Here is a 23,696-nt window from a genome sequence, read left to right on the forward strand (position 1 = left end):
GTGTCCAGTGTGTGTTTGTGTGTCTAGTGTTTGTGTGTGTCCAGTGTGTGTGTGTCCAGTGTGTGTGTTTGTGTGTGTGTGTGTGTGTGTGTCCAGTGTGTGTGTGTGCGTCCAGCGTGTGTGTGTCTGTGTCATTGAGTGATACACATGCACACACACACACACACACACACATACACACACACACACTGGACACACACAATGGACACACACAATGGACACACACACACACTGGACACACACACACATTGGACACACACACACACTGGACACACACACACAAACACAGTCAGCATATAACATATAACTGTGTGTCCAGTGTGTGTTTGTTTGTGTGTGTGTGTGTCCAGTGTGTGTGTGTGTCCAGTGTGTTTGTGTGTGTGTGTCCAATGTGTGTGTGGCCAATGTGTGTGTGTCCAGTGTGTGTGTCGAGTGTGTGTGTGTGTCCAGTGTGTGTGTCCAGCGTGTGTGTGTGTGTCCAGTGTACGTGTCTGTGTGTGTGTGTGTGTGTGTGTAGTGTGTTTGTCCAGTGTGTGTGTGTCGAGTGTGTGTGTGTCCAGTGTGTCTGTGTGTGTGTCCAGTGTGTGTGCGTCCAGCGTACGTGTCTGTGTGTCTAGTGTGTGTGTGTGTGTCTAGTGTGTGTGTCCAGTGTGTGTGTGTCCAGTTTGTGTGTGTTTGTCCAGTGTGTGTGTGTGTATCCAGTGTGTGTGTGTGTGTGTGTGTGTGTCTAGTTTGTGTGTGTGTGTCCAGTGTGTGTGTTTGTGTGTGTGTGTGTGTCCAATGTGTGTGTGTCCAGTGTGTGTGTGTCCAGTGTGTGTGTCGAGTGTGTGTGTGTGTCCAGTGTGTGTGTGTGTCCAGTGTGTGTGTGTGTGTGTCCAGTGTGTGTGTGTGTCCAGTGTGTATGTGTGTCCAGTGTGTGTGTGTGTGTGTGTCCAACGTGTGTGTGTGCAGTGTACGTGTGCTAGATTAATTTGTATTTTAAGAATAATGACTAAAGGTGTGTGTGTGTGTATGTGTGTCCAGTGTGTGTGTGTGTCCAGTGTGTGTGTGTGTGTGTGTGTGTGTGTGTGACCAGTGTGTGTGTGTGTGCGTTTGCATGTGTCCAGTGTGTATGTGTCAAGTGTGTGTGTGTCCACACACTGGAACCACACACACACACATCAAAACATATACACACACACACACACACACACACACACACACACACACACACACACGGTCAGCATATAACTTAGTCCAAGTGGTGGTCAGAATGTTTGTCTTAACTAGCCTGATAACTCCAACATGTCTGATATGAACATTGACATAAACCCTCTACATACTTGAGTTTCTCCAGTCTGCAGTGTGGATCCTCCAGTCCAGCAGAGAGCAGTCTGACTCCTGAGTCTCCTGGGTGATTGTAGCTCAGATCCAGCTCTCTCAGGTGTGAGGGGTTTGACTTCAGAGCTGAGACCAGAGAAGCACAGCCTTCCTCTGTGACTAGACAGCCTGACAGCCTGCAAAGAGTCAAATCATATTAAAACCACACTGCTATTCTTTGGTGTTGAGTAATTGTCTTTCTGTGAGTAGATAACATGTTTCTAAACACTACTGAATGAATCCTAATGATGCCATGATTGAGAAAGATCATGAATGAATCATGCATAATAATGAGTGAGAAAGTTACAGAGGCTACAACAAAACATGCTAACCTCTCACCATTAACAATTATTAACATCAAATAAAAGGTGACATTCTATAATGAAACATTCAATCTGAAATCCAAAATGCTGGAGCATAGCACCAATGTAAAACTGTAAGCTTCACTGTCCAAACACATATGGTGTGGACTATGTGTGCCTGGTAAACACATGTGGATCTGGTGAACAGTTATCACTTGTTGACCAACTACAGGAATACTGACCTCAGAGTCTCCAGTTTACAGTGGGGATTCCCCAGTCCAGCAGAGAGCAGCTTCACTCCTGAATCCTTCAGGTCATTGTTACTCAGATCCAGCTCTCTCAGGTGTGAGGGGTTTGACTTCAGAGATGAGGCCAGAGAAGCACAGCCTTTCTCTGTGACTCCACAGCCTGACAGCCTGACATAGAGATCATCATGATTTCACAAACACACTGTTAATTTAACACCAGTAGTGTAGAAGGACAATGGCAGATGCATTTGGTTTATTCTCTTAAACAACATATAGATTCATCTTCCGTCTCCTAGAATTGTATGGTCATTTTGTTATACAAATGTGAACACCAATGCACTGATTCAGTTCGTTTTTCAATTTCATTTTATATATATTATAAACATATTATAATATATATTTTTCTCTAAACTGAATATTTCTTCCTGATGATTATTACTTAAATGTCATGTTATGTACTCACAGAGCAGCTCTGGAGGCTTTGACCACTGGCAGCAGCCTCAGAAGACCTTCCTCTGATCTGGAGTATTTCTTCAGGTCAAACATATCCAGCTCCTTTTCTGAAGTCAGCAACACAAAGACCAGAGCTGACCACTGTGCAGGTGACAGTTTGGCTTCTGAGAGACTTCCTGAGCTCAGGTAGCTTTGGATCTCCTTCACTAGAGAATGGTCATTCAGTTCATTCAGACAGTGGAACAGATTGATGCACCTCTCTGGAGAGGGATTCTCCCTGATCTTCTCCTTGATGTAGTTGACTGTTTCTTCATGGCTCTGTGAGCTGCTTCTTGTCTTTGTCAGTAGACCTTGTAAGTGCTTCTGATTGGACTCCAGTGAGAGGCCCAGAAGGAAGCGGAGGAACAGGTCCAGGTTTCCCGTCTCACTTTGTAAGGCTTTATCCACAGCACTCTTGTAGACAGTAACTTCAGTAACTTGCGGTTCGGCCATTAGATTGTCATTGTTGTTGATGAATGAGAGGAACACATATACAGCAGCCAGAAACTCCTGAATGCTCAGATGCACGAAGCAGTACACCTTGTCCTGGTACAGCACACATTCCTCTTTAAAGAGCTGTGTGCACAATCCTGAGTACACTGAAGCTTCATTGACATCAATGCCAGCCTTGCTAAGGTCTTCTTCATAGAAAATCAGATTGCCATTCACAAGCTGTTGAAAAGCCAGTTTTCCCAGTGACAGAATGCTCTCTTTATTCCAGTGTGGACCTGTCTCTTCTTTCCCAAGATACTTTTCATTATTTTGTTTGGTATGAAACACCACAAGGTGTATGAACATCTCAGTCAGAGTCTTGGGCATCTCTTCTGTCTTGTCTGTACTCAACATGTGTTCAAGGACTATTGCAGAAATCCAACAGAAGACTGGAATGTGGCACATGATGTGGAGGCTCCTTGATGTCTTTATGTGTGAGATGATTCTGCTGGCCAGGTCCTCATCACCGAATCTCTTCCTGAAGTACTCCTCCTTCTGTGGGTCATTGAACCCTCGTACCTCTGTCACCTGGTCAACACACCCTGAAGGGATCATATTGGCTGCTGCAGGTCGGGTAGTTATCCAGAGGAGAGCAGAGGGAAGCAGATTTCCCTTGATGAGATTTGTCAGCAGAACATCCACTGAGGTTGACTCTGTGACGTCACAACAGATCTTGTTCTTCTGGAAGTCTAGGGTCAGTCGGCACTCATCCAGACCATCAAAGATGAACAGAACTTTGTACTTGTCATAGTTGGAGATTGTTGATTCTTTGGTTTCCATTGAGAAGTGATTGAGAAGTTCAATCAAAGTGTGTTTTTCCTTTTTCATCAAATTCAGCTCCCGAAAAGGGAATGAAAATACAAATTGGACATCCTGATTTGCTTTTCCTTCAGCCCAGTCCAGAATGAACTTCTGCACAGAGACTGTTTTTCCAATGCCAGCGACTCCCTTTGTCAGCACAGTTCTGATAAGTTTGTCTTGTCCAGTTAAGGGTTTGAAGATGTCGTTACATTTGACTGCAGTCTCTGGTCTTGCTTTTTTCCTGGTTGTTGTCTCAATCTGTCTCAGCTCATGTTCATTATTGACCTCTCCTGTTCCACCCTCTGTGATGTAGAGCTCTGTGTAGATCTTATTGAGAAGTGTTGGGTTTCCTTGTTTAGCGATCCCCTCAAATACACACTGAAACTTCTTCTTTAGATTAGATTTCAGTTCACGTTGAAGAATCACAGCACGCTCATCTGAATCTAGAAATAACACAGAGGATATTAATATTACGTCTGTTTTATTGCCTACAGTATTCTAGGACTGTTATAACATTTTAAATTATAATACTTTATTCTCTTAACTGACTGTATAAATGTTTTCATAATGCATTACAGACTGGTGTGACTGATTATAGTATTATTGGTTCACTCTCTCTCTCTCTCTCTCTCTCTCTCTCTCTCTCTCTCTCTCTCTCTCTCTCTCTCTCTCTCTCTCTCTCTCTTTCTCTCTCTCTCAACACAACACAACACAACACATCCCTGCTGCTACTTGATGAGGTCACTAGGTGTTGTGTTAAGGCTGCTACAATATCATTGAGTTACACAGCTACTTTAGCTGTACTTTAGCTACAGCTTTTAAATGTTCTAAAACAGCATTCAACATGAGGCAGACAGCTCTTACTTTTCTCCAGTGTGTCAGCAAGCTCCTTCTGGTTCATTTTCCTCAGGACGTGCAGTGTGATCTTCAGAGCCCCCTCTCTGGCACTGCTCTCCTGCTTCTCATCTTCAGCGTCCACCACTTCCTTATCCTGCTTCTGACTCTCAAAGCCTTCTGGGAGTTCTGGACTAAGAATCCTCTTGAACACCCTGCTGCCCCCAGTCCGCCTGGCCTTGCTGCTATTCCAGTTTCAACTGTTCTGCCTGCGGCTACGAAACCCCTACCTGTCCCAGACCTGCTGTTTTCAACTCTAAATGATCGGCTATGAAAAGCCAACTGAGAGACCTGAGCCCTAGGACCATACGTCGGGACTACCGGCCGTGGTGACTCCTTGCTATCCCCAGTCCGCCTGGCCTTGCTGCTATTCCAGTTTAAACTGTTCTGCCTGCGGTTATGGAACCCCTACCTGTCCCAGACCTGCTGTTTTAAACTCTAATGATCGGCTATGAAAAGCCAACTGAGATTTATTCCTGATTATTATTTGACCATGCTTGTCACTTATGAACATTTTTGAACATCTTGGCATGGTTCTGTTATAATCTCCACCCGGCACAGCCAGAAGAGGACTGGCCACCCCTCATAGCCTGGTTCCTCTCTAGGTTTCTTCCTAGGTTTTGCCTTTCTAGGGAGTTTTTCCTAGCCACCGTGCTTCTACACCTGCATTACTAGCTGTTTGGGGTTTTAGGCTGGGTTTCTGTACAGCACTTCGAGATATTAGCTGATGTAAGAAGGGCTATATAAAATAAAATTGATTGATTGATTGATTGAACATCTTCAGCTCGTTCTTCACAAATGTCATAATATTCTCTTCAAGCAACTGAAATAAATCAAGTAAATAAGTTATGCAAGAGACTAAATGCTTTCTCATTAACACATCAATGAATGATTGACAGATCAACTTTACTTGAGGTAAACAAAAACAAATGTACATAACAGGACCACATACAATGAATATGGAGGCCAGGTCTGTTTGATGACTCTGGGAAGACTGACCACTGAGAATCTCTGACTCTGATCTCTCCTGTTGGTTTCTGTGGACAAAACATGAAATTACATCTCCTCATCCAGGGAGTGCACACACACACACACACACACACACACACACACACACACACACACACACACACACACACACACACACACACACACACACACACACACACACACACACACACACACACACACACACACAGGGAGGGAATGTTGTGTTTGTTTAATATTGTTTCAGGACTATGAAAATGGAAAAAAGGATTAGCCTATGGATTATGAAAACAACAAAAATAAATGGTAAAATGGGAGAGGAGAAATGACTAGAGACAGTGTTGTTTAACTCACTGACCATGACCCATGAGTTATTCTTACCTTAGTTCACTAGAAAAGTATCCCTCTCTAAACTCTATAGGATGATTCATAGACCAGTCACTCTTCATGGACACACAGCTGGGTACAGGGGAGGCTGGTCTCTCCTGCTTGATTGGGCTTCAACACAACAGAGACAAACATTACGTCTCTCATCTACTCTGAGCTCAGATGGGGAAACAAGAGTTTCATTCCAAAACGCTATATATCAATTTTCAGAAATGTTCTTAAATTAGCTTCTATTATTTAAAGACATTATGAAACAGATTGGTGTGTTTTTTCACTATCTAATCATGGCATGGGATTGTTCAATGAAAGACATGAATTTGTTTAAAATCTATCACTTGATGGTTTCATTTCAGAGACAAATATAGTTTTTTTTTTTTGTAAAATGATATATATCTGCCTCCCTCTCAGAGAAATAAGTAGTACTGCTAGGTTTTACACAGTCAAATGTGACCGACCGGCTCGATTTTATGTAGGAAAGTTTGAAATTGTGTTTTTTTAAATTGGATAAAAGTAGAGACTCAGCTAGAAAAAGGTATATCATACACTACAGTTGAGGAACAATGGGAAAGTAATTCTGCTTTGAAAGATGATAAACTTGTAACCTCAATTTTGAGAAAATGGTCTTTGAATGTTTTGGTACACCTACTGGAGAGCTCTTCTTTATCTACAGTGGTGTTACTTTGGCAGATAATGTCACCCATCTAAATATATATATATATATATATATATATATATAGTTAACTAAATGTATGGTGTTTTTGGTTTATGTCAGTTTCATTGTTTGTTATGCTATAAATTGTTATGTTATGGTTGTAAGTGGTAAAATGAACTAGAAAATGTCATATTTTGCAATTCTGAGTAATTACTACTTTAGTAAGGATATACTTTATTCAGTACTACTGCAGTTACTAAATAATTCCAATAGATGGCAGCATAAGACCATGAATGACATTTCAGAAGATCAGTTTAGTTTCTTCCTGGATACACCAACACTCCCCCTCACAGGAAAACTCCTGCACATGCTTTTTACTGTCCCTTTCCACACTGCTAATGCAAGAGTAACGACTGAAAAAGCATTTCACAGATTACTGTGAAATAATATAATGATTCATGTTTATTATTACCTGTTTTTATACTCATGTTTTGAAATGATACTTAATTACTATAATGATTATCAATAAGCCTGAACATTAATTTAGTCACCTCTGGTCGAGAAAAATGTATTTTCCTAGTACATTCATTGTCAGAATCATCAACCAGCAGCGAGCACTCTGCCTTCTAGCACAAGCGAGGGGCATGTTGAGGTACATTTGCTAACCGGGAGGGTTGCATGATGTAATTTATTGGTGGGCTGGAAGACGCACTCTTGTCTTATCTATTCCGAGGTTGTTTAATCGCAATATTAGATATATAAAAATGCATGTATACTAGGGTTGAGGTTGGAGCATCTGACTAGTGATTATTTACCCGGGGTTCAACACCTGCTATAGTCACTATTTAATTGCTCTTCCAAAAGCATCACAGGCCTAATACGAGATATATAGCTAACTAAAGTAATGAGTGACCATTTTAGAAAATCATGGGACATATAGTATTTGGTTGCATGCTATTTTATGTCAATCATATTGCTGCTTGTAGCCTATAACTGATGCTTCGTGGTCTTATGCTGCCATCTATTGGAAATATTTATCAATTAAAAGTTATTAAGTCACGTACAGACATTGGTGAGGCAGCTGAGAAATAAAGTGTATTAGATCAGTCTCAAACCTGCCCCACGCCAATTGCTGGACTTTCACACAGAGGTTACTAGGTCACCCAATTCAAAACACATTTGAAAAATGTTCTGTCTTGCAATTATACATACAATAAAATAACAACAAAATAATCAAAACGCTATTTAATACTATAATTGTATTTACTAAGATCATATTATTACTAAAATAGTTTCTAAAAGTGTTCTAGGCTACCCTACTCTAGAATTAGGGGTTACGGCTAAAATAGGTTATAAGTAGGGTAAGAGTTTCTGTATAGCACTTTGTGACATCTGCTGGTGTAAAAAGGGCTTTATAAATACATTTGATTGATTGTTAGGTTTAGGGTTTATGTGGCAAAAACAGTATGGGTTTATGGCACTCTTGCTCCTCCTTGTGGCCGAATGTGGGTACTACATAACTCACTCATGACACTTGCTAGGCTCATAATCTGAGGTAGCAACTGCGTCAGATCTACAAATCCATTAGCTAGACCACCCGATTAGACAACAATCACCCCATTATACCCATTTGGTTTGCAACTCAGTGAACCTGCGCAGCATTCGCTCAATTTGATGCCTACTAACCAAGATTTCGATGCATATCAAATTACCCAGCAGCCATTTAGAAACAACAAGTCCTCAAAAAAAAAGTTATTTCTTAATAAAAAAATGTCTTCTGGCTGTTTAAAATCGGCCACATCTTGAAAAGGAGGACAGGGACATGCGTTTTGTTTAGATTGTACACTTTTTTCTTAAAACAAATATGGTTAACCATGACCAGAAAATGTTTAATGTTTGATGGCTATCCGCCAGCCATTCACTCATAAGCTGTGTCTCACCTCACTATTGGTGACCACAACATCTACTCAGGTGAACAGTGTGCGCGCTCACTAAGTAGCCGTAACCTTGTTAATAATAAGTTACCTGAGGTAAACCTACAGGGTTAACGCTCACCAAGTAGCCCTAACCTTGTTAATAATAAGTTACCTGAGGTAAACCTACAGGGTTAACGCAGGCAGATCTCATTGATAACAATAGTGAAGCTGGCATTGTGACGCAGAACAATGGACTGGGAATAGAACGTTCTGAAGGCGAGTCGGTTTCACGGAGCTCAATAGAACTAATAGGAGCTTGTAGGGTGAAAAATGCCCTAAAATGCCTGCTGTTTCGCGATTACTTTATAACTAGAGACAGAAGGTAATAATATTAAACTGGGCTCCATGGCGGATGCAATTAACTCATTTTTATCAGAAAAAAAGCCATGTTAAAAATGATGTGTGTCCTGCCTACTTGAGGCGCCCCGAAAATAATATTCAAAAGTTTGGTCCTTGGACACAGAGGGGTTAAACACTAAAGTTACCGTCCATCTAGTGAAGAGAGGAGAACCGGACAGAGGGAGGGTAGGAAGCCAGCATCCGTCAATGAGAGAGGGAGAAGCCCTCCACTGTATTTAACAGGTGGAAGAAACAACCCGGGAGCTCCATTGGTCCACAAGAAATGCAGGCAGCCGGTGATGATGTAGTGGTAGCTAGGATAACTAGGATGCTGCTGGTAGAGTAGCTAGCTTAGCTAGCTGTACCGACTAGCTTGGCTAGCTAGCAGGTCGTTCGTCTGTCCCTCGAGGATGATGACGAATCCGGTGCACCACACAAGATGAAACAAGGATAGCGAGTGAAAAGGATCTGGCTACACTCATACTGTCACTGACCATTACGCAAAAAGCAAATTGAAAAATAAATTTCGGTGTCTCAACACTGTAACAAACTCCGTCGTTATTCCCCAACATCACCTCAGTCCACTCAGCGCGTAACTGGACAATATGCTTGGCGCCAAACCGTACTTGGACGCGGGCAGTTCCAGAACGCGGACATGAGCAGTGCAACACAATACATTTACATTTTAATCACTTAGCAGACGCTCTTATCCAGAGTGACTTACAGTTAGTGAGTGCATACATAACCCAGTCTTTACAGTGGCTTACATTAGTAATATTCATTTATTTATTTTTATATGTAAAACAAACATTCAAAGTTTTTTTATAACAACATTTTGAGATCTGGGCCCATATCCACAAAGTATCTCAGAGTAGAACATTGGTCGTATAAGTGCTGAGAAGAAAGAAATTTTACACTTATGGGTATAAATTAAAGCTATGCATGAAGCCTCTAGTCCCACCTAGTCGGTAGATATTTAGGACACCTCATGAGCTGTCCTAACCAGTTAAGAGTTAACAGCAGGTGTCTTGATAATACTATATAATAATGCAGTGAGTCAGTGGTTCCTGCGCCACATGTAATTGCTTTGGAGTAGTTAAAATAATGTTTCTATATTTCTATATGATCAATCCATAAATAATATAGACCTACATGCAACAGTTTCTCTTCAGCTTTTGACAATGATTTCTGTATAATAATTATGTATAATAAATGTTGGTGATTCAATAGCCTAGTTAATCATTACATGTCTTTTAACACACTATCTATGTTTTGCTCAGTCTGGCAGTTACCCAGAACTATCAGAGGCTCTCTCTTGTGGCTGCTGCTGATGACAACTGCATGTATGTTATCATAATAATGAGGTCTGCATAACATTTTGTCTTCATTTTGGCAGATTAACTCATGCTTATTTCTGAATATTAACTCAGGTTTTCGCCCAGCGGCAAATGAGTTGGAGCTGTGGCAGGCGTTGGACCTGTGGCCGAAAAGTGTCCAGTTTGAATCCCGAGCCGGGCGCTGGAAAGAACGGACGGAATTGATCTGACCCCTGGAGGGCTGCTGGGTCCACGTCCTCAAAACAATCACCTTTCGTTGGGCCCTTGAGCAAGGCCCTTAACCCCACAACATGCTCTCCATCCAGGGGCGCTGCACTGCAGCTTGAACCTGTGCTGGTCTCAACTGTATGTGTGAGGTCTGCTGTTTGGGGGGGTTATGAACGGAGCAGAAAATACATTTTTGTTGTTTGCTGGAACTAATGGACAAAGTTGTACTGTATTGTAATGTATTGTATTGTAAAGAAGTCAGCCAGAGTTGGGCCATCGTTCGAACAAAGAGATGCCTCCCTGGCCACCAGTGTGTTTGAATATAACGAAGATAAATTCTACCCCCCATACAATACTTTCATACACAGTAATTACTTTTTTTATATATAATAATAATAATAATTAATTATACACATTAGATTTTGGATAGATAGTACTCAGACATCTATAGTGTTTACAGTAATGACTATTACCGATCATGATCTTTTTAAATCCCACCCCTCTGCTACTCTCAGCCCCGCCCACCTATCTCCGTAGAACATCCTCTTTTGATTTCCACCTGCCATATTTTTTTCAGCTGCGCTGTGATTTCTTACATGCATTTTTAACCTTTCTAGTCGCATAGTATCCACAGACTGTAAGTTAAAGATCAATATTTTTCATAAGAGTATTGTTCTATTGTTGATTGACTGACTATGGCTTTCCAAACCCCCAGCACTGCTATTTCTAAGGATAATTTTTAATGAATATTGGGATTTTTCAACCATTCCTATTTTCCTATAAATTATATTCTTAGCTAAAAATATTCCTATTTAATAGTAGTAGCCATAATTCATAAATGACACCATGCAGGGTTCTATATGGAACCATTTTGGTTCAGGGAAGAAGAACCTCTAGAGTTCTGATTAAAGAACCCTATAAAATGTTTCTATATAGAACTTTTAGTGGTTCCATATATTAAGCAAGCGATAGAACCCTTTTTGGTTAAAACAAGAGTGAAGAGTGTGTTGATTTGATGGTAGTATTGTCAAAATTCCACTTGTAACAACGATCAGAATTAGTAAAAACAATAAGGTTCTGCATGACAACATATTAGACAATAACTAAGAGTAGGATAAATGATTGTGTCATGCAAAACCTCTATAGATGTGTGTGTGTATGATGGTAAAGATGTGTCTGTGTGTGTGTGTGTGTGTGTGTGTGTGTGTGTGTGTGTGTGTGTGTGTGCTGGTGAGACAACCACATATCACAGTCTAATATACAGGATACAAACATTTCATTCCAGCTATATAGCGTTTTGCTTAACAAAATTAATACGCAAAAATCTATTAATTAAAATCTTAGAACAACAATATTTTACACGCACATGAAGGTACCCATAAGCAATCATTTCTGATGTAAAATAACAAACGTGAAAAAATTGTGGATATAAAGCTTTAGAAATAAACTCCTTATAAATTCTTAAACAACATTGTCATCTCACCTCTTAGCTTTGGTGTCATGTCCCCCAGAGAGACTCATTTTAGAGGCAGGGACCCCCTCCTCTCTCTCCCCAGAGAGACTCATTTTAGAGGCAGGGCCCCCCTCCTCTCTCTCCCCAGAGAGACTCATTTTAGAGCACTGACCCCTAAACAGAGATCCAACAGTTTGGTTGTGGTTAACACAGTGACAACTAATTATTGAAGGTCAATTGTTCTATTTTATTCATTATCTCTTAGAAATAAAACATTTACTAACAGACACGTCCAAACAGTCAGGTGATTTAATGCAATCACATCAACACATAGTTTAGTGAGCAGGTAGCTTAGTGGGTAAGAGCGTTGTGCCATTAACCGAAAGGTCGCTGGTTCTAATCCCCGAGCCGACTAGGTGAAAAATATGTCGATGTGCCCTTAAGCAAGGCACTTAACCCTAATTGCTCATGTAAGTCGCTCTGGATAAGAGCGTCTGCTAAATGACTTAAATGTCATGACTGATATTGTTAACCTTTTCTCCATGTAGTGGAACTAATAATAATAATAATAATAATGGGGGATTGATGGAAGTTACAATCTATCTGAAATATTAAAGCTGATCTAAAACTAAAATAAAATAAAAATGATAATAATGTCTCACTTTATCTTGTAATAATTCCAATCATTCTAGTGTGTTGCTTTGTTCAACAGGTCTGCTATTATTATGATATTATTGAATTTAATTCATAATATCAATGTTAAGAAAAGTACGTTCAGGTTTCATACCAAATTACACAGGAAGCAGGAGCTCATTGTAATTTTGAAAACAACAAATGTTCTGATATTCTGAAAGATGATTTCGAACTATGATACATTAAAATTTTTACAAATTGTAAAATAACCACGATATACGAATCCTATAATACGAGATATGAACAATATGTTTTTGAATTTGACTTGCCTACGCCCAGTTAGCGCCATTTTGTATGATTGAACTGTCACGTACCTGTCCCAGGTGAAATGGACTGTTAGATCTGAGTGTTTTACTGTCATTCTCTATACTATAATAACACCATATATTTAATTTCCCTACACACTTTACAATAATCCCTTGGAAGAGTCTTACCTTGTAGCCTGTATTCACAACCAGAACATGTCAAGTCATCGAGATATTTTCCGTTCTGCTGAGAGAGCACCTTCCTGATGACAAGTGGCTCTGTATCTGTGTTCTAGGTACAGTTGATCTTTGGATGCAATAATATCTGGTCAAAGTCTAGTGGCACAACACCATAGTATAGCATAAACATAACAGTAGTTTAACCTTTGGCCAGTAAAGGCCATGGCATACTATAAAATGTAGAATCATTATGAGGGATCCAGTTTCAACATATCTCTAACTTTGAAGTATACAGTGGGGTCTCAAATTATTGACTCCCTTGATAAAGATGAGCAAAAATGACTGTTTAAAATAAATCATTCAAATACTGAGCTATATTGTAAGCCAAAAAAAATAGGAAATTAAATGATTTTATACAAATACAATTGCTCAGAGAAAGAGATTTTGTTTAACAAGTAATACTTTTTTTCTCAAAAAGGTAGGGGTCTAAATTGGCTCTCCCTTTAAATACCTCCCTTGCGAGGATAACGGCACTGAGCCTTTTTCTAAAGTGTTTTCTGAGTTGGAGTGATATTAGACCATTCCTCCATACATAATCCTTCCAAATGACCAACTACAGGAAGGTAAAGGTACAACTAAACACACAATAAAGAAACATCTCCCTAATTTAGAGGAGGCTTGAATCTTAGTCATTTACCCACCGGCCTCTTACTACTAACTATCCCGATTTATACATTCTACCAACATCATACATAAATAATCCCTGGTAGGATCCTTACTACTATCCCAATGTATACATTCTACCAACATCTTATATGAATAATCCCTGGTAGGATCCTTACTACTATCCCAATGTATACATTCTACCAACATCATACATAAATAATCCCTGGTAGGATCCTTACTACTATCCCAATGTATACATTCTACCAACATCATACATAAATAATCCCTGGTATGATCCTTACCTTGCAGCCTGAATTCAAAACCAGAACATGTCAAGTCATTGAGATGTTCCTTTGTGCTGAGAAAGAAACATTGGGAAGAGTTTATTCACCTCCCCAATGTCAAGTGACTTTGTGTAATTTTTGTTACTGATTAATTTAACATCTGCTAAAGTCTAGTGACATTGACCCCATGTCAGAATAATCAGAAAACCAGTTGAACCTGTTTAGGAGAAAAGCCATGGGTTTCCAACATGGCTGTGTAGCTACTGCTAGAGGTCTCATGGATGGAATGGCATTTATATTTTTAATCATTTCATAAATAATAAACGGTTTGTTATATTTCAGTATTCTGTCATGTATATAAAGTGTAATATTGGGATGTAAACTCAACATGTAATACATTTCAACTCTATATCTGACATGGTCCAGGTGTCTTCTTTTTATTAAACCCATAACCATGTGTGAGAGGTGTGTACTTTTGTTTCAAAGTAGATTTGTTTAAGAATACCAAGAAACACTGTGTGACCCTGATTTAGACCACTGCAGGACAAGGTTAATCATTAAAAACAATAAGGTATGAACAACTTGCAGTGTCCAGGACCAGTGATTCAAGTCTGAGGTTCCATCCCAAATGGTACCCTATTCCCTCCATAGTGCACTACTTTAGACCAGGACCAATAGGGCTGTAGTAGTGCACTATATAGGGTGCCATTTGAGGAGGCAGACTGAGTGTTATCCAGTCTTCTCTCTCTCTCTCTCTCTCTCTCTCTCTCTCTCTCTCTCTCTCTCTCTCTCTCCCTCTCTCTCTCTCTCTCTCTCTCTCTCTCTCTCTCTCTCTCTCTCTCTCTCTCTCTCTCTCTCTCCATCCCTCCCTCCCTCCCTTCCAGGCTGTTAGGTTAATGGACTATGGAAACCTTCTGAGAATCTGCCATACAGAGAGAACTACAAATTAACATGACTAAACTATTTTAGTAGAAGGAAATTGCATTAAACCGTGTTAAAAAACATTTCCATGTATGTTGTTCTCTCTCTCTCTCTGTTTGCAGGACTAGAAATGGGGTTTAAATCAGGTCAATACAGCCAGAGAATGAATTATATATCCTCAAACCGTAGACTCATGTCCTTCCATTTGCTGGCTCAAACCTAACCCTAACCCTAACCCAACCCTGTTCCTAACCCTAACCCTAACCCTAACACTATCCCTATCCCTATCCCTAACCCTAACCCAACCCTGTCCCTAACCCTAACCCTAACCCTAACCCTAACCCAACCCTATCCCTATCCCTAAACCTATCCCTAACCTCAAGCAGCAGCACTGCGGAAAGGACTTATGCCAAGTTGTTTGGATGAATTGTGATCTGTATGATTTTTAACAAGCAACCACTCTACTACAAAGTTAATATTCAATGTGATAAAAAACAACTTGTTCCTTACTTTTTATTTTGTTTTTAGAAACCACTTTTCAGACCTTGTTTTTCCATTACCACATTTAAATGTACCCCTTAATTTCTGTTGAAATATTTAGTGTTTGTGTGTGTATCTTGTTGCCACGTTTCCAGCAGAAGGGATCCAGGTGGGTATCTGAAGTTCAATTGATCCTGATTGTTTACAGGTTTGATGTCAGGAACAACTAGTGAAGATATCAACACACAAGAACTTTCATTGGTTCTATGGTTGGTTCAACTAGATATGTATTCTGTACCTCATTATAGATCCATCTGTGGTCGGTTCAGCTAGATATGTATTCTGTACCTCATTATAGATCCATCTGTGGTTGGTTCAGCTAGATATGTATTATGTATCTCTATATAGACCCATCTGTGGTTGGTTCAGCTAGATATGTATTCTGTACCTCATTATAGATCCATCCATGGTTGGTTCAGCTAGATATGTATTCTGTACCTCATTATAAATCCATCTGTGGTTGGTTCTGCTAGATATGTATGCTGTACCTCATTATAGATCCATATGTGGTTGGTTCAACTATATATGTATTCTGTACCTCATTATAGATCCATCTGTGGTTGGTTCAGCTAGATATGTATTCTGTACCTCATTATAGATCCATCTGTGGTTGGTTCAGCTAGATATGTATTCTGTACCTCATTATAGATCCATCTGTGGTTGGTTCAGCTAGATATGTATTCTGTACCTCATTATATATCCATCTGTGGTTGGTTCAGCTAGATATGTATTCTGTACCTCATTATAGATCCATCTGTTGTGGGTTAAGCTAGATATGTATTCTGTATCTCTATATAGACTCTTCTGTGGTTGGTTCAACTAGATATGTATTCTGTACCTCATTATATATGGCTCCTGAGTGGCGCAGTGGTCTAAGGCACTGCATCGCAGTGCTAACTGTGTCACTAGAGATCCTGGTTCGAATCCAGGCTCTGTCGCAGCCGGCCGCGACCGGGAGACTCATGGGCGGCGCACAATTGGCTGCACAACAGTGTCGTCCAGGGTAGGGGAGGGAATGGCCGGCAGGGATGTAGCTCAGTTGATAGAGCATGGCGTTTGCAACGCCAGGGTTGTCGGTTCGATTCCCACGGGGGGCCAGTATAAAAAAATATATATATTCACTAACTGTAAGTCGCTCTGGATAAGAGCGTCTGCTAAATGACTTAAATGTAAAATTATAGATCCATCTGTGGTTGGTTCAACTAGATATGTATTCTGTATCTCATTATAGATCCATCTGTGGTTGGTTCAGCTAGATATGTATTCTGTACCTCATTATAGATCCATCTGTCAGCATTGTAAACAATGTCAAGTCTAGAGTGGAATGTCACACACACGGTTTGTGATACCACAACTGTCTGACAACAGTTCCTCTGCATTACAACCCCACCCTGTGGTTAACATCAGTATTGCAGCAGTGTCAATCTGGCCAGTTTGGAGTGGATGAATGAAATAATCTTTCAAGGGTTTTTATTTATCTAAACATTATTTTTGTTTTTTTTGCCGCAAAATTGTCTTTGTAGAGAAAGGGCACACGTACAAGACACACGTAACTAGTATTGTTAAAATCATTTAATAACACAACACTAACAACCAGGCTATACAGTAGAAGAATGGCAGAGACAAAGCAGCATTTTCATTTCAGAATCCTAGTAGCCAATACAGTAGTTGCTATTTGGTGTATCACAAAGATTTAAAACATTTACATTTACATTACATTTACGTCATTTAGCAGACGCTCTTATCCAGAGCGACTTACAAATTGGTGCATTCACCTTATAGCCAGTGGGATAACCACTTTACAATATGTTTTTTTTTTTTTTTACAGTAATGCTCATTCGTTCATTAACACAATTATAATTAGTTGGATCCTAAACATATCCCCATTTTCCTTCATCAAGAAAACTGTTGTTGTTTATGAATTAACTTTGTCTGAAGGAGATGACTAGCCTGATGGCCAGTCTGTTCTTGCTTTCTTGACAACTCTTTATGGAATTGTCATGTTTGACTTGACAATGACAAGCTAGGAGTTGACACTACTCTATAGTAAAGCAAAATAAACATTTAAAAGGTTTTTTAAATATTGGCTTTTTTCCTAAACGTTGATATCACAGCTTTATCTCTTTGGCACAGAGGATAAATTATGAAAACAACAAGCGCTCTAACAATGAACTGAGCTCAACAAAGCAACTCAACCCCACTATGTACTAAAGGTGCTCTAACAATGAACTGAGCTCAACAAAACAACTCAACCCCACTATGTACTAAAGGTGCTTTAACAATGAACTGAGCTCAACAAAACAACTCAACCCCACTATGTACTAAAGGTGCTTTAACAATGAACTGAGCTCAACAAAACAACTCAACCCCACTATGTACTAAAGGTGCTTTAACAATGAACTGAGCTCAACAAAGCAACTCAACCCCACTATGTACTAAAGGTGCTTTAACAATGAACTGAGCTCAACAAAGCAACTCAACCCCACTATGTACTAAAGGTGCTGTAACAATGAACTGAGCTCAACAAAGCAACTCAACCCCACTATGTACTAGAGGTGCTTTAACAATGAACTGAGGTCAACAAAGCAACTCAACCCCACTATGTACTAAAGAATCAACTCTCCATCTAAGTGGTCGACTACTCTCTTCCATCCTGAAGTAGGAGATACCAGAGAAACTGGTCATAACAGTGTTGTGAATATTTAGTCCACTCAGTGTATAACCTGTAGCTACACTGTGCAGTTAGCACCTTAACAGACGGCCCCTGTCTTTATCAGCATCATAAAAGATGACAGTATTTCAACCACATCAAATATGCATCCAAGCCAAAAGACTAATGACACAGGAGTGGTATCTGATTCTACACTATAGGAGCCTTTTCAAGTGGTTATGAGAGGTCATATTATTTCATAGGAGTCTGCCATAAAACAAAAGGGAATGACATGTGACTGGAGGAGATCGCCTGCCCAACATCCTCTATTCTGACCAACAGAGACAAATCCAGTCCCTTTGAACTACCTAGATCTGTCCAGCAGGGTTGCCCACTCAGTCCTCTGCTCTTCGCTGTCTCCCTTGAACCCCTGGCCATACAAATAAGGGATCATCCTAATATCCAAGGTCTTAAAGTAGGAAACATAGAAAGCATCATTTCGTTATATGCAGACGATGTGCTTTTATACCTCTCAGACCCAGTAGCCTCTGTCTCTAACCTACTAGACTTCATCAATTCATTTGGCAAACTATCTGGAAATTCAATACATTGGGGAAAAAGTGACCCCATGTGTATCTCAGATAATTTTACAAGTGAGCTAGAGAGGATACCATTTAAAGTGGTGCATGATCACTTAACTTACCTGGGACTAAACATACGTAGAAACCCAAAGCTCATCTGTAAATAGTATTTTTCTCCAACTACACAGAGGCCTCTACTGGTCATCTCAAGGAGACCTGGGGTAAAGAGTATTTTTCTCCAACTACACAGAGGCTTCTACTGGTCATCTCAAGGAGACCTGGGGTAAAGAGTATTTTTCTCCAACTAACAGAGACCTCTACTGGTCATCTCAAGGAGACCTTGGGGTAAAGATTATTTTTCTCCAACTACACAGAGGCCTCTCTACTGGTTGAATAATAATGAAGCTAGGTAAATTGAATTCAAATAATATAGTTAGTAACTTCAAAATTCTTACAGCTGAAATACACTGCCGTTTTCTTTGTGGACATGGTGAGATGGAGGAAGCCGCATCCACATGTAGAGTTGTGGGGGAGGGGACAAGTTTCCCAAATAGACACTGGCTTTGGATCAGGTTTAAATTCCTCCCACTAATGATCCTTGTTAGGTTTGGGGGAGGGGAAGCTGATCCTAGATCTGTATCTAGGGGAAACTTCACCCCAGCAAAGAGAGATGGGGGAAGAGGAGGAGAGAGAGCGTTGCTCTCAGGATTGACAGATTATGTACAAAATCTACCAGTAGGAAATTGGTGTCAGAATATAATATCTGACCTTTAGCAGTTCTAATGTCTTCATTTGCTCCATTGCATTAGTCTTGTTGATTGATTGCTGACATCTAGTTTCACAGGTGAGATGGTGTTGATGAAGAGCATCCATCCGCTTTAGTACTGCATTAATAGTAATGCATTCATAGACATATAGTTGATACTGGTGGTCCTACCCATCCCCCACTTCACTCCATTAACCCTACACTTGCTGCTCACATGGTGGTTTGTCTAAATGTATCTGACTTTAGGTCAGTTTTTAAGGTTCAGAAGGTAAAGATTGTGTTAGGCTGTGTCAGGAGCACTAGTGGTAGTGCTGCCGCTCCCAGATCACACATTGCCCTATATAATTATATACTGTAGCAAGCTGAACCCAACACCTACCAATTACCACTTCTGATCTCTTGGTGTAATGGATAAGGTGTTGGCTTGATAATCGCTGGACCCGGGTTTGAGTCCCGGTTGGAGCTATCCCTTAATTTGTTACATTGGTGTCAGAAGTGGGATAGTGCCTGTGAGGCCATCAAAGAGGCGTGTACACGTGAGAGACTTGCTATAAAGAAGTGCAGGGGCATGCTCTCCCCAAGGAAGGGGGTAATGTAGCGACCTTAATCCAACACCTAGCCACATCATCGAGAGGTTCGGACCTCTTGGCGTAGCGCTTGTTGGGTTCTGACTTCTAAACATGAAATATACTTATTCATGTCACTGAGGGAGAGAGGGGAATGTATAACGTTTCCATTCTGTCAGGATATGTTATTGTTAGTCATCAGGGATCCTATGGGAGGAGAAGAGACACAGTCTGGTACAAGTCAACATGACAGCCGTGAGTTGGGGAGGAGTGAGCAATTTGGGCAGAGGTCAGGTTAGATGAAGTGAGGAAGAACATATATCACTAATCTTCTGGATAGCATCAGAGGTGTATTGGCTGTTCAGATGTGGAAAGAGGGGATCAGCATAGGAGAAAGGGTTAAATACCAGTGCTTGTGTGAATATGTTCTTTGTCTTATGCAGCTGTATGATCCAATGGGTGAATAAACTTGGTTTGAGCTTTACTAAACGTCCCTGAGTTTTACTAGGTTCATTTAGAACCTAACACGCTTAAGGTGTTGGCTTGACAGTTGATGGACCCAGGTTCAAAACCCGTTTGGGTTGGGGTGGGGGGTGAGAGCAGCAGTGGGGGATGGGTAGCTAGTCCTTGATTGGCTGTAGACCTGGGAGCCACAACTGCCAAGAGAAATTCAATCTACCCTTTTTATCAGCCAAGCCAACATAATGTTAATGTTTCAATTTAAAATCAACACTGAGCATTTCATGTTATAATCTGTTATTTATCAAATCTGATATTGAAACCATATACAATATGCACTAGAAATGGTTGTAATGAAAACCTGAGACACTCCTATAGACCTATGGAATTATGAGGGGGGGAAATGATGTATTTCTGAAAGATATCAAGTAATTTAGGATTTGAAGTCAATTCTTGCGTGGGAAACTGCAGTCTGGTTTGTTTGTCTGAGTGAACAGAGCAGTTGGGGGAAGGGAATACACATACAATGTTTCAATCTCCAACTGTCTTGTTTCACAGACTCCTGTGAGAGAGAATATAGTAGACGGTTGCTGTCAAAAAGTGATTGGTGAGTTTTCCTGTGTCCTGTGTTTATGACCTTTTAAGGACATCCTGTCCGGACGTTCTCTTCACTATTTAGGGTGTGCTTATGTAACTTGATAGTGCAGCTGTTTCTTTGAAGTAAAGCACATTGATGAGGAATATATGATCTATTATGCTGTGAGAGAAAGAGCACATATTTACCTGATTTGTTGAATATTAATAGTTAACAATGAATATGATTAACAATAGTAGAGACATTTCTTAACTACCAATGCTGTGCTTTTGGTAAGGATGGTTCCCTCTAGCTCCCTGCAGCTGGTCTGGGCGTGTAGTCAAGGACATGGGATAGAGATCATCTGGAGGAACAGGTAGACCTGGATTGTTTCAATTTCTCGTTACTTCCACACAGCCACAAGAAGAAAACATGGTGGCTCCTGATCTGCCAGGCAGGGGCGTGCTTGGATGAAAAGCAGAGATTGTTTTGGACAATTTGCAGAACTTATGAAGATCTACACAAATCCTGTTGACTCTGTATTAACTTCTGCCTGCAATTGCATAACTAAAGATATTTTACATATACTCAGAAGCCGTTGTCTGTGTCATTTTCTAAAGTTTAAAGTTTGTTTAAGAATAAGAGAATATCAGCACTGTGCAAAGAACCCTCTACAACAGGGGTGTCAAACTCATTTTAGCTCAGGGGCCACATGGAGGAAAATCTATTCCCAAGTGGGCCGGACCGGAAAAATCATGGTATATATAACTTAAAAACAACAACTTCAGATAGTTTTCTTTGTTTTAATACGATCAACATAAAACATAAAGCTGGAGCCTGAGGACAGTGTGTCCAAAATAGTACAAGCACAACATCACTATTAATCATAAAACACGTCAAGTTTATTTGAAAATTCGAAAGAAAAAGAACACACAAACACACAATGCCTCAGTGATTAACAGAACTGTTTCACAGATCACAGAACTATATCAGGGTGTCATTTCTCAGGCAGAAATGTAGATAAAAATAATGAAATCCTGTTCCCCAAACAAGTGCAAGAACCACAGAGTCAAGAATAGGTTAAATATACAAATAAAATAAATTAAAAACAATAGCACATCAACATAAAAACATATAAACATAAATCTGAAAGCGTTGCTCAAACTCCCGTAACAGTCCAGTTAATTTATCTTTGAACCGCTTCATATCTGCCACATGTTGGGTCGCGCACACATTTTTCAGACAGGGGAAGTGAGCTGCATCACCACCGGCAAGTTGCGTCTCCCACAATGACAGCTTCAACTTGAAAGAACATATGCTGTCATAATACTGCGTGACAACTTTGTTGCGCCCTTGCAGCTGTTTGTTCAAGTTATTCAGGTGCTCTGTAACATCCACCATAAATGCAAGGTCCGGCATGCATTCTGCGGAATGAAATTCTAACACTGGTTTGCCCTTTTCTTCCATGAACTGTTCAATTTCTTCTCGTAAATCAAAGAAACGCCTCAGCACAGCACCTCGGCTTAACCATCTTACCTCAGTGTGGTATGGCAGGCCATAGATGTGGTCTTTCTCTCTGAGAAGGCTGTCAAACTGACAGTGATTCAGGCTTCTGGATCGGATGAAATTAACAGTTTGGATGACCACCTTCATGACGTTATCCATCTTTAATGACTTGCAACACAAAAGCCTCCTGGTGCAAAATACAGTGAAAAGTCAAAAAATCACGTCCTCCATTTGCAGATTGCACTTTCTCTCTGAACTTTGTCACAACGCCTGCTTTTTTCCCGATCATTGAGGGCGCACCATCTGTAGCCAGGCTGACAGCGTGGGACCAGTCCACTCCGACCCTGTCCAGCGCGCCGACGAGTGCGGTAAAAATATCAGCTGCTGTCGTTGTATCTGTCATCGGTACCAACTCCACGAACTCCTCGGTGACGGTCAATGTGTCATCAACTCCGCGGATGAAAAAATGGCCAGTTGTGCAACATCTGTAATGTCCGTGCTTTCATCAATTGCAACCGAAAACGCAATAAATGACTTTACTTTTTGCTTCAACTGGCTGTCCTAATCCACTGAAAGATCGGAAATCCTGTCTGCAACTGTGTTTCTTGTCAGGCTGATATTTGCAAAAGCCTGCCGCTTTTCAGGGCACACAATCTCCGCTGCCTTCATCATGCATGTTTTTACAAATTCACCCTCACTAAATGGTTTTGAAGCCACTGTGATTTCATTAGCAATGAGGTAGCTAGCTTTCACTGCAGCGTCACTGATGTCTCGGCTGTGAGTAAACACAGACTGCTGTTTCTTCAGACCCGCCAACAGTTCATTCACCTTCTCTCATCTCCGCTGTCCTTGAAAGTTGTCATATTTGTCGGCATGAAGACTCACATAGTGGCGACGAAGGTTATATTCTTTCAGCACTGCAACATGCTCTGAACACACCAAACATACAGCTTTCCCATTCAATTCCGTGATTAAATAGGATGACCATTTTTCTTGGAACACTCTGCACTCTGCGTCCACTTTTCTCTTTTTTGACAGAGACATATTGGGGTAATGAGGGTGCCAAAGCACATAATGTTAAAAGTAGAAGCCGTAATAAATATCGCGGGCAAAACAAAGTAGCTCATTGGCTGCACGTG

General features: G+C 40.5%; 1 protein-coding gene and 1 long non-coding RNA gene across 2 annotated transcripts in view; both read right to left on the reverse strand.

Annotated features, from left to right (window-relative positions):
- LOC311142441 overlaps window positions 1-23,696 on the reverse strand; it is a 1,015,744-nt gene that overhangs the window by 280,931 nt on the left and 711,117 nt on the right. The window lies entirely within an intron of this gene.
- LOC311099404 (NLR family CARD domain-containing protein 3-like) lies at window positions 1,794-11,039 on the reverse strand (the record flags this gene model as incomplete). The annotated part of the gene is made up of 4 exons (XM_084140102.1): window positions 1,794-2,077; window positions 2,373-4,137; window positions 4,559-4,773; window positions 10,999-11,039. The coding sequence occupies 4 exons, from the start codon at window positions 11,037-11,039 to the stop codon at window positions 1,888-1,890; spliced, it is 2,211 nt and encodes a 736-aa protein (XP_083996228.1). The 3' UTR covers window positions 1,794-1,887.

The sequence above is a fragment of the Coregonus lavaretus genome (assembly GCF_964263955.1).
Source record: "Coregonus lavaretus genome assembly, chromosome: 2".
NCBI lineage: Eukaryota > Metazoa > Chordata > Actinopteri > Salmoniformes > Salmonidae > Coregonus > Coregonus lavaretus.